General features: G+C 36.2%; 1 protein-coding gene across 44 annotated transcripts in view; it reads left to right on the top strand.

Annotated features, from left to right (window-relative positions):
* NRXN1 (neurexin 1) overlaps positions 1-12,743 on the top strand; it is a 1,110,734-nt gene that overhangs the window by 486,404 nt on the left and 611,587 nt on the right. For all 44 annotated transcript variants that reach the window (XM_072741157.1, XM_025992633.2, XM_025992632.2 and 41 more), the window contains one exon: positions 8,895-9,278. In XM_072741157.1, the coding sequence (XP_072597258.1) occupies positions 8,895-9,278 (384 nt within the window). The remainder of the gene's footprint in view (positions 1-8,894; positions 9,279-12,743) is intronic.

Below are 12,743 nucleotides of genomic sequence, written 5' to 3'. Positions count from 1 at the left end.
CATTGCCTGCTTAGGCTGATACTAGTGACATGGGGCCTGGTAAGCTGAGCCAGAAATGGCATTTTCAGATGCTGGGCTAAACTTGCAAAGGAGGAACCATACAAAGTGGAGGCGTTTTGATTCTTGACCAGAGTATATGATTTGAGTGCTGCAAAAAGTGAATATCTTCTATGTATAGCTACTTAACAGAGAAAAAAAACCCTGTTTCTGGGTTAATAAATATGATGAAGAGGCTTATTACTCCGCAAACTAAGCAGGACTTAGAGCTGAATATTTCCTTACCAGCTCCTCTTCCCTTTCCAGAGTTCCCCTTTACCTCTTTTTTTCTCCCAAACTCAACACAAAATTGTGTCCAGGTATTTTGTAAACATATGAATTGTACTAAAATTAGGATGAGGTTAATGACTGTTTTCTTAGGGCATGAATATTGTTTAAATTTATATTAAGCTCTTTGGTTCAGTCAAGGGTATCCTCTCAAGTATTTTTATAGCAAACTGCCAGTATTTTTTTTTTTTTTTTGCAAATCATCATTATTACACATTGAAATCAAAGAGGAGACTCATTATTATTGTCAAATTCTGCTTGTGTACAGCAGGGTACAGCAGATTGTATCAGTGGTTATTCATGGGTAAGCCTACATTTAACAGCTAAGAAACCATTGAGATTGAATTGAAGTCATAGAGTTCCAGTTTAAGAACTAGAAATTACAGTGGGAAAGGCACAAGGCTCTCTCCAGAGCACATAATTAGAGGTTTATAGTAATCACTGTTTGATGTGAACAGCACTTTCTAGCTATCTATTACCAGCACTGATTTCTGTGTATACCATTCATGAATCACCACACTTAAACATTTCTACTTGAACAACCATTAGACGATTTCTCTGTTTAGGTCTTGATTTAAACTTGCTCTTTGACTATAAACATTCCTCCCATGCTTCTACCTACTAGCTCACTGCAAACACTGCAATAATTTTAAGTAAATTTATAATATTGTTTTGTATGCATGTCTCTAAACCACCATACATCAGTGGAAAACTGAAGCACTTTATCAATATTTTGTTAATGATTTGACTATCCCAATGACTAAGAGTCAATTTTGCATAAATTTGTTACATTAAATTTTATTAAACCAATGCTTATATTTATTTCTTGATTTTGAACATGTTTAAAAAGAAAAAAAAAAGTCATCCATTTTCTTTCCCCTAAAAAAATATTTTGTTTTGGACATTTTCTTCCAGTCTTATGTACATATATATTTTATAGATAATATACATCCTTACCAGTACTATATAATAAACATAATTCTTCATGGTAATTCTGATTATAGTAGATGGGTATAATTGACCAGTTATGGAGATATGAGTATTCAGATTCCTGTTACCAATTAAATTTCCCATCATAAATGAATAAACATTTGGATTGTAAACTGGCATCTCCTACTGACAAAGCTACACAGGAAGCATTTCCATATCCTGTGATAGTTAATATCTCATGGAGAATTAATAACTTGGCATTATTATTTTGTACCTTGATCCTATGGGCTTGGTAAATCAGTGAAAACCTGAGAGATGGACCCTGTTCTTTCAATATGCAAATTTCCTTGCTGGGCCTACCAGTTTAGAGGGCAGACCTTGGCTATGGTGTCAGTCGCACCCTGAGGAAATAGGCACTTACCTAACCACTCCTAGCAGCAGTGACTCTCATTGTGGAGTGCTGAGTAGAAATCTGTATAAGTTCTTCAAAATAGTATTTTAATTTTAATATTTTAATTATAAAATAAACCACTTGATTGATGTTTACAACTATCCAGCATTGTGTATGATAATCTTAAAAATTTGCATGTATACATATTGCAATAAGTGTGGATGTGTGTTTGTATATGTGCATGTGCTAAACACATGGCATGCGTGTAACATATAAATATGTGCTATTGGTGAAAATATTCAGGCATTTCAGAAAGTACATAAGAGTTTTCCCGTGCCATATACATTCCTCACCAGTTCATTCCCTCCTTCACAGGTAACCATGTATTTCCACATATTTCCTTTGCATTAATATAGCTATCCATATATTTACACATATGATAAATAGAGAGCTTTTATTCACCAATTAACTTAAAAAATGCTGAAACCTTTTCCATGCCATTATTTTGTAGTATTTTGGAGATTGAACCTATCACTGTTTACTTAGTCATTTCTCTATTGAGGAACATTTAACTTTTTACTTTCAGAAAATTTCCCTATTTTAAACTAATTTATGAAGAAAATTTTCATGTTAGATCTTTACGCATCTTGATCATAATTCTTATAGGACAGATTCTGAGAACTGAAATCGCTGGGAGAATTGCATTTTTAATTTTAAAAGCTAATGACAGGTCATTTTGCTAATAGGCTGTTTCAATTTCCACTTGGTCATAGTACAGGATATGCCACTTTCCCCCTCATTTTTTCCCCTTAGGAGATATTATCAAACTTTTCAATTTTGTTCTAGGATTTATTTCTTAATATGCTGGTTTAATTTCTGACTTCTCTGGTTCATGGGTGGATCCAAGTAAGCAGAAAACACATAGGAAGAAGTAGAAAACAGAATATTAAAATTTTATTTTTCTTTGTTTTTAAATAAACTTTATTTCAGTCCCTATTATAAACCCAACATGTGACATTGAGTTTTTAAAAGACACAGTGGGTGTGTGAGAGTGGCTCAGTGGGTTAAGCATCTTCCTTTCAGCTCAACTTATGATTCTGGGGTTCTGGGGTGGAGCCCTGCATGGGGCTCCCTGTTCAGCAGGGAATCTGCTTCTTCCTCTCCTTCTGTCCCTCCTCCAGCTTGTGCTCTCTCTCAAATCATAAATAAAATCTTTAAAAGATAACAACAGGGATCCCTGGGTGGCGCAGCGGTTTGGCGCCTGCCTTTGGCCCAGGGTGCGAACCTGGAGACCCGGGATCGAATCCCACGTAGGGCTCCGGTGCATGGAGCCTGCTTCTCCCTCCGCCTGTGTCTCTGCCTCTCTCTCTCTCTCTGTGACTATCATAAATAAATAAAAAATAAAAAAAAAAATTAAAAGATAACAACACAGAAAACTAAAAAGAAAGAAATTATCTACTCATAATCCACTCATATCCAAAACTATCCTTGTTAATATTGTTTCATTTATTTTTTCTATTTTGTTGGAATTCTATATTTCATATTTTGCATCATAGTATATAATTAAAGTTTCAGGGCAGCCCGGGTGGCTCAGCAGTTTGGCGCCACCTTCAGCCCAGGGTGTGATCCTGGAGATCCAGGATGGAGTCCCACGTCGGGCTCCCTGCATGGGGCCTGCTTCTCCCTCTGCCTGTGTCTCTGCCTCTCTCTCTCTCTCTCTGTGATTCTCATGAATAAATAAAAAATAAAATCTTTAAAAAATAATAATAATTAAAGTTTCATTCTACTTTTAGCACTTATACCTTGTTGCTGAGTTTAAATCTGTTGCTAGAATATGAATTTGGGTGCATCTGGGTGGCACAGTCGGTTAAGAATCCAACTCTTGGTTTCAGCTCAGGTCCTGATCTCAGGGTCATGAGATTAAGCACTGTGTCCAGCTCCATGCTCAGCATGGAGTCTGCTTGATATTCTTCCTCTCTCTGCCCTTCTCCCCCTCACTTTCTCTCTCTCTTAAATACATAAATTAAAGTCTAAAAAAATAGGTTATGAATTTGACAAGTAAGTATTTAAGTTTATGGAATCTGATTATCTTCTGCAAAGAAAAGGTGTAACAGAATTTTAGAAAAATAAAATTTGTATATAACTGAAATTTATTGTAAGTAGTAATTTCAGAAAATTTTATTCAAAAAGGAACCTTAGGGACACCCAATCAGTTCTGTTATTTTTCATAAGAGCCACATTGAGGCCTAATGAATCCAGTATTTGGCTCAGCATGCCAGCAAGGTTGCAAAATCTAGAGCATGGAAGTTGGTTTCCTCTGACCCAGCAAAATCATTCCCATTAGAGCACACTGTTTTCTACCTCCCATTTCCTGGTCACTTAAACTTTTGCAGTAATTAAAACCAAATTATCTTGGGGCTCCTGAGTGGCTCAGTAGGCTAAGTGGCTGCCTTCAGCTCAGGGCTTGATCCCAGGGTCCTGGGATGGAGCCCTGCATCACATTGCGCTCCCTGCTCCATGGGAGCCTGCTTCTCCCTCTGCCTGTTGCTCCCTCTGCTTGTGCGCTCTCTCTCTCTCTGTCAAATGAATGCATAAAATCTTTTTTAAAAATAAAAAAATAAAACCAAATCATCTTATTTTAAATCTCTCCTCACTATGCTTCTTCTCACCCTGAAAACTAATCTTTTGTAAGTGAAAAGGCCAAGAAAAATTAGATGGGGAAAAAAACAAAACAGTGGAAACTAACTTTATAAATACTAGCAAAATGGTAAAGATGATTTCCATTTTTATAAACTAAGAACTGTTTTCAACAGCTTTCCGCCTTTAATGTATACTTTTACATAAAGCATGAGTTCATTAGTTATGCTTCATGAGTATTCTTAAATAAATATTACTTTGTCTATTTGTCACCTTTGTTTTACCCTTTGCATATGCAATGAAAGCAGCCAAGTTTAAACATTAATATATGTTAGTGTGATTTTTATGTTAAGAATATAAAAGTCATGTGCACAGAAATATATTTGTTTCTTAGCTGAAATTTTATTTCTTTAAAAGCTAAATAACATAGAAACGTTATTTTGATTCTTAAGTAGTGAAGAATGAAGCACTGATCCAAAGAAGTCTCCACATAGGACTACCATCTACAGATTTTAACAGCTCAAATATAGCAATGTTTATATCAAATATTTAATTTATCAAATTTAAATCATTTAAATTAAATTTAATTATAGTGAAAGAAAGTAAAATGTATAAAATAATCAAGCTATTCCAAAAAGAATACATAAATCGTTATTGGAATTAGAGGGATGAACCAACAATATACCTAGATTTTTGTTTTCTCTTAAAAATGTATTTACTTCTGGTCCTAACTCAACCTTTGGAACATTCTCATTTTCTATTGATACATACAGCTGTAGCAACTACTCAATTGTCTCCAACTATCAAAAATAAGATTTAAGGATTCATTTCATGTTTTCTTGGTAACCACTACTTTTATAACTCCATTATAACGAAATAGGCACTTAAGAACCTTCATATTGAAATTTCACTGTGCTCATATATATGTGTTAAATCGGTATAAATGAATTCAGTAATTCTGTGATGAGCCTTTTGCTTAGGTGAAAATGTTCTTTGATTCATATCAATAATAAAATCATTAAGGAATTTGGGATTCAAATCGCTTATCAGAAATGTGTACATTTCAGGACATTTGAACATGTGTAGACTAAATATAATATAAAGAGAAATATGATATATAAATGTAATGTAAGTATCTGAGTTTGACTCAGTAATAATATTGAATTATTATTTAAATACAGTTTTTATTTGGTGAATCTTCAGAACATAAAAATAATTGCTTCCATTCCCACTTAAATTAAGCTCTACTCTTTCCCTATTTTGCTGTCTGTTTTACAAAGGTATTCTAAAATAAAAATGCGTATGGATTGGCAAAGCATGTAGAGGAGATAGTAGTTGATTTTCATTCGCCGTTGTCTCATTCCATTATATTTGTTTGCAAAATATTTTAATGAATGATATCTGATATATGCATATGCTCAGTATAACTCCTTACCTTGAATCCAGGGTTAAATTATAGTTCTTGGCTTGTACTGGAGTTAAGGTTAGGATTATATTCCTTTTGCTTTCTTTCTCTCTGATCTTCCATTACTTTTTCCCATAAGAACCCTGAAATTATCTCTCAAAGGGACAATGAGGAGCCATGGGGAAAATATCCTTACCCTCTATGACTGTAACTTCTCAGTCTGTGGTTTCTGAACTGTAGGTTACAACCTGTTAATCATTCTTGAAATCAACTTGGTGGGTCATATCCCACATCTGTATTAATAAAATTATATATGAAAAATATCAGAGTGCTTCAGAAGTAATAGAGCTAAATGTTTTTCTGTTAAACTTTTGTTTCACCTTGTGTGTGAGCGGGGGGGGGGGGGGCTGGCGGGGGGGGCATGTCAGTGTGCATTAGACTGTATTAAAACTGTGAATTTAGGTGTTGTGACCAGAAAACTCTAGTCTAATCACAAAGTGATAGTGAATATCTTACTCTGGCCACAACAAACGCATTCATAAAAATATATTGGAATTTTCTTACAATATTTTGTTAAAAGCAGGCACCAACACACCATAAATAAAAATGAGTAGAGCCAATCACTCCATCCTTACTGTCAGACTGTTGTTGGGTGACTGTGTGAAATGCCTGGCCTAATGAAGCCTGTGACTATGGCAACTACAGAGTGTACCGAGCTGAGCAAACTATGGGGGAGGGGAGAGCCCTGGTGGGATCCAGCCACTGAATCCCTCCCCTCAGAACTTGCAAGCACCTCCTAGTGCAGACTTCTAACGCCACGTGTTTGCCAAGTGTTTTTCCTCCTGGGCTGAATCAGGCTTGTTCCACGAGTAACAAGGCAGATGGGAAAAATACAAATTTTTTAACCCTTGTAAAACTTTGTCACTGTTCCCTAGCTCTGTGTCTCCTAATGGTCTTTCAGTATTATATATTCATTTCTGAGAAGCCTTTTTGAACTAATTAGAAAGCAGGGAGTGGCACTCATCTTCCTTTTCTCTTAAAAACAGAAATCACTCGGTTCATTCCATACAACTTTTTGCTTAAAATACATATAATAATATATATGTGTATATATATATATACACACACATTATATACATTACACATTATATACATTACACACATTAATAGTTATATATATATATACACACACACACACATATATATATATGTCCACCTTTTCTTTTGTTATTAATACTCTTTCTCATCATTTTCTAACATCCATTAGCTGCTGCAGAAGATAGGGATCATCTTTTAACTCACTTCTTAAGGCATTTGGGACAGTTAAAAATGCATGTAATGAAATTCTATTAGGAAGAAAAATGACACCTTTCTCTCTCAAAATTATATATTTCATTTCCCCCAAATTATATTTTTTCATATTTTTTAAGAAGGATTTTATGGTACCTATATGTTCCTCAATGACTTTTCTTCTTAAACACTTGCACAAATGTGAACTGTAAAAATGAATTCATTGTCCTTTTGCCTTTTTGCTGCCTCCCTTCGAAATCCCTGTTATGCTCCCCTCTTTGGAAGGCCAAAATAGCAATGCCTTTGAGTGTTTCTCCTCTGGGAGCTTTTTCCATTTCTTTCTGTGAAAGTCTAGAGAGACAAATATCCTCTTCATGACTTGGCTGCCTGTGCAGTCTCTGCGTGGTTTCCATGGCCTTCTTTCGCACAAGGGCAGATCCCATTACATTGCCTGTATTGAGACCCCTTCTGCTGGGATTTGGAATGCTCCTAGGGACTGTGCAGAGGCCAGCAGCCCTGCATCCTTAGTTAGATGCATGTTTCACATTCATCATAGGCTGTATTTTCGCCAGGGGATGGATCTTAGGTATTCTGCAAAACAGCCAAAATGCATCTTCCTACCCATCCTCTCCCCACACTAGACTCTCCCTTTCTGTCCTTGTCTCCGTACCTCATCTTCTGTCTCCTGGCTTCTCTTCTATGTCTGCACCCCCAAATTCCTGAGGCTCTATGTCAGCAGCGAGCATGGCACCAGACATTTCTAACCTACTTTTCTCTCTTAGTACTTGGCCTCTTCTGCTTTCTGCTCTAGACCTGAAAAGTAAATCTGGGACAGTCTGGTCGTGTATAGTGTGGTGTCCTTTTCAGGTAACATAGTTTCATTTTTATAGATATCCTTCTGGATATAGAACATTGGTGGAATTTTGAGTAATCTGGGGGTACATGACAGAAAATTTAATCAAAAAGTGTCTTTTGTCTTTCATTTCTTTTTTCATTTAATAGATCCCACAAATACTTTTTTCTGTGATTCTCAGTTAATCCTATGTGAATGTCTACCTCTTCATCTTATGCTTACATCCAGGTTCCTGTATATTTGTAAATTAATAGAATTATTCTCTTCTTACATTTGAAGTGAGGGAGGGAAAACTGGTCAATTTAGATGAGTAACTAGTAGGGATTTTAAATTTCTAATTTAATTTTTTTATTTGGTTCTTGTGATGAATCATGATATACAATATTTATGCAGTGCTTATTACAAACCAAATACTTTATTAATATTATTTTATTTAACAGTTAGAGTAACTGTAAGAGGTATGTCATATTATTATGTCCTTATTATGGATGAGTAAACCAAGACCATAGGGTTTATCAATAGTTTGATGGAGCTAAGAGTGGTGAAGCCAAGCTTTGACATACATGTTCTGTCAAACTATTGTGTTCATTAAAAGCAATCAAGTCAGTTAAAGGTGGGGGCATGCAACTTTTTTTTTTTTTTTTTTTAGTTTGCAGATGCATATCAGCTTTGAAAATGAGCATTTACTGATGTGAATCTGACTTTATTCCAAAGGATAGTGTATAATGTCAACTTCTCCTTCTTTCTTTCTTGACTGAACTGTTGGAGAGTGATATAGAACGCTGAGAATATATAGGAAGAAAGAGACCTTTCTTTCCTTCTTTTTTTAAATATTTTTTCTTTTCTTTACTAAACTGTGAAAGGCTGACAAACACTCTTTATTGGCCATACACTTTGGTTTTCATTCCCTCTGGGAAGGATAAGCCACACGAGGAACAGAAAGAATAATCAGAACTGTCTGCTCTCAAGGAGTGTACCCTTAGGCAGATGAAAGAGAGAAAGGGTGATTTTTAGAACATGTTGCACTCGGTAAAGACCCATGTGTTCTCTTGTCTCTGCAACAGGTACCATTTCTGTCAACACACTGCGCACGCCCTACACTGCGCCTGGTGAGAGCGAGATTCTGGACCTGGATGATGAGCTGTACCTGGGGGGCTTGCCAGAAAATAAGGCCGGCCTCGTCTTCCCCACTGAGGTGTGGACTGCTCTGCTCAACTACGGCTACGTGGGCTGCATTAGAGATTTGTTCATTGACGGCCAGAGCAAGGATATCCGGCAAATGGCTGAAATTCAAAGTACTGCTGGAGTGAAGCCCTCCTGCTCAAGGGAAACAGCAAAACCGTGCCTTAGCAACCCTTGCAAAAACAATGGCATGTGCAGGGATGGGTGGAACAGATATGTCTGTGATTGTTCCGGAACAGGCTACCTTGGCAGGTCCTGCGAGAGAGGTAGGATTCCAAAAACCAAGCAGCTGACTCCCCTGAGACGAAAAGTGTATTAAATGTTGACCTTAGACCTTAAACTGACCATGGAAGCACAATGTATCCTCTGCTGAGGTAAACTCCCTGCGAGCCAAGCAGCCACACATGATGTACTACTGATGTGTCCTAAGTGATTTTCAGAGGGGCTGATTCTGGGAGACGTAGACTTTTAAGTATATTGCAGGAATAAATATTTGAGTCTTTTGCATCCTCGAGACTATGGTCTTAAGATGTATAATTGACAACAACAGCCGTCTCTTTTGCCCAGTTTTTAATTTCGGGACACTACAAAGTAAAGAAGGTATGAATTAGGGATATGTGTAGCATCCAGTGCTAAGATCTATGGCCAGAAGAAGAGCACGTGAGACAAGCGAGGCTGTTAAGTTGCAAATTCTCTAACGGTGTGGCTTGAGAGTTCAGTTAACCTGCTCATTTCACTTCCCTCAACTTATCCAAGTTTGAAATTTAGAAAGTAAGGTGACTTCCAATCATCTAATTTACACCAACATTTTCAGAAGTACACCCTAATTTCAAAGACACCTTTGCCTAGGACCTAAGTGATTACAGAAGACGTATTTACCTATATGATATTAAGGTCTGGTGTGTCTGCTGAATTTCTGAGCAGCTGCCTCCTTTTCTTATCTAGTAGGAAGCAAAGCCACATTCTTTTTCTTTTCCTGTCCCATTAGAAGGAGAAGAATGAGGATTAGAGGAAGAATGAAGAGTGGTAGCTCCCACCGTTTGTCACAGAGGAAAGGGGGAACAGCACAGAAACAAAGTCCTCCCATCGACCTAACAATTTCAAATAAATGCTTTAGTCACAATACCCGTTGCCACTCATTTTCAACAATGGAACAAAAAAAAAAGAATCAATATGGAAAACTGCCGATGAGTTGCTCCATTGACCTCTCATGCTTCAAATGACTTCACTGTGTTAGACACTCACTTAGCCTGAAAGCACCAGGCAGGTCTTGTTTAAACCATGCACATTTAGTCTTCTTTCCCCCTTTCAATCTAATATAGTTTAATTCGTCTAAGCTTTCTAGAGAACAAAAATAGCAATTTTCTTAGAATCTGAAGTTGAAATGTGACTTTGGTTCTTTATCTTAAGAAAAAGGTTCATCAGCTTATCACTTCTGTTATTAACATTAATCAATACAAAAACTATAGCAATAATTTAATAATCTAATAGTGATCTTATATTACCTACCAAAATACTATCACTGTACTGTGCTCTACAGAGGTAGATAGGACAACAGATGGGTAAGTATTTTAATCACATAGATTCATTCCTTCTCCTAGTACCAAATTGCAATTCCTATGAATTGTTGTTAGAGGTTAGCTATTTCTGTGTAGCTTCACTTGTACGCTGTATATTCTCTATGAATTCCCTCTTCTCATTTCCCCTTCTAACTTCAGTTTGTTTCTGTAGTTTGGTCTTTAGAAACTGCCAAAGGGAGCCAAACAATGACCACCAGAAAGGCTTGTAAATATATTACAAGTTAGTCATAATGTGGGATTAGCAAACCTGTATGATTTAAGCTTTTGTTTTCCTTTTAGTCACTCAGAGAGCTGCCAATTATTCTGACACCTCCTGCTTACGCGAAGCTAGAACAGGATATAACCGAACTGTCACACAGATTTCAAAAGCCTTCAGTTAAATATGCGCGGTGTACCACCCTGTGGCAATATCCTGCTACTACATATGGCAGAAGTAAAAATAGAAATTGTCAAGCTTCCTAAGCCAGAATGAGGGAAAGGGAATATTTATATTTTGCAATAATTAGAAGGAGGAGTGGCAAGCATATGTAGATTTGCAAATGAGAATTTAATAGCAAGCTTCATCACTCGGATTCAGCATACATTTTTATCTGACAGGTGGCTAGAAATTTCTGCAGATTTCTTTGTCTCTAGGTTGGTTGTGTGTTGAGGAAAAAATGGTCATTTTTGTGTGATTTTTGTTTCCTGACTACCCAGCATATTGTTAGAAGTCTTTGTTTTTCAGAATTAATTTTCTTGCTCACATTATGGTATCTCCTGAGAACAGCGGTGATGTGGGATGCTTGTCATGCTCAATACCACAGAATTTGGCTTCTGTCCAGTTCCTAGCTATGCCCTAGTTCAATCAACACAACGTTTTGCTCAACCCTTGGGGTTTCCAATTCAAAAGAAAGAGCTTTGACTGTCGTTTGTCTCCAGATAAGCTCTGATCACATTAGGCTGTTAATCACATAAGAGTTGATTGACAACTTTTAAAATTAAAAATAAATAAATAAAGGTAGTAATAGTCTCTTTCTTACTATTATTGAGCAATAATTGATAATTTATAAATATTATTATTCAAAGTAATTAAAAAGAGTGGTCAAGCCCTTGGGTAATGCAGCATGGGGAATGATATCGCAATCATATTACTATAGGAAATTTTTATTCTGCATTAAGTAACCTAAGGAATTTATAAGAAAGAACAATATTTGCTGACTTCAGCAACTAGGAAAACCGTATTTGATGTGTATTGATCCCATAAGGAAGAGTAATATAGAAATAATGTTCAATTGAATATAAATTAAATTTAGCATTTTCCCTCCCACTTTATTTTTAATAAAGCTGAGGATTTGTGGAGACTTGGCCATATAGAAATTATTCTTGGTTATGTGTATATGTTGTAATCAGAGGTCTGCTTTATACTTGTTTGTTAAAACTCTAACAGATGGAGGGACAGATGTCAGAGCAATATAATTTGGCTCCCTGTCTGATTTTCATCGTTGCGCACAATATGTGACTGCCTTTCGGCAAAACTGAGCACAGGTGTACACTTTAGACGGCAAGAAGGAATAATACAGAAAAGCAAATTTATCAAACTTAACGACAAGAGGGAAGGAGATGCAGGAGACAAAGCTCAAACTTTTCTCCCCCTCTGGGAAGTATTGTATGGGAATTAGCCTTTTAAAGTGCTCTTTTGTGTTCTAAGTGGTAAAATATTTTTACTAATGCGAATGGATGCTGCCAAATAGCATAACCTTCAAATGTCAGAATGTTGTTTACCATTTATTTGGCAACTCTAGACTCCAGCCATGTGCACTTTCCATTTCTTGTCTAATTAAACATTAACTCTAATTATGAGGAATCATTTAGGTGTTCATTTATCGTTTATCAAGAAGTTATTTTCACATTGAGAATTATTTAAAATGTACTCAAGTTTTATTACTTTACTGTGTTATTTCATTCAACATTCATTGGATAATGTTACAGGCTAATGATCCTGATTATTTTTCTACTTTGAAATGTATTTCATACTATGTTTATGATCCACTGTCAGTCATCTATGTTTCTGAAAGGATGTTCCCCCCCTACTTAGTTTTTAATCAAATTAAGTTGCATTTTATAGAAGACTATAAAATCATTTTTCAAAGTGTGGTTATTGAATAATACACA

Source organism: Vulpes vulpes, chromosome 16 (genome assembly GCF_048418805.1).
Source record: "Vulpes vulpes isolate BD-2025 chromosome 16, VulVul3, whole genome shotgun sequence".
In the NCBI taxonomy this organism is placed as follows: domain Eukaryota; kingdom Metazoa; phylum Chordata; class Mammalia; order Carnivora; family Canidae; genus Vulpes; species Vulpes vulpes.
The sequence above is the reverse complement of the archived record's forward strand: the minus strand, read 5'-3'. Positions and strand labels throughout refer to the sequence as shown.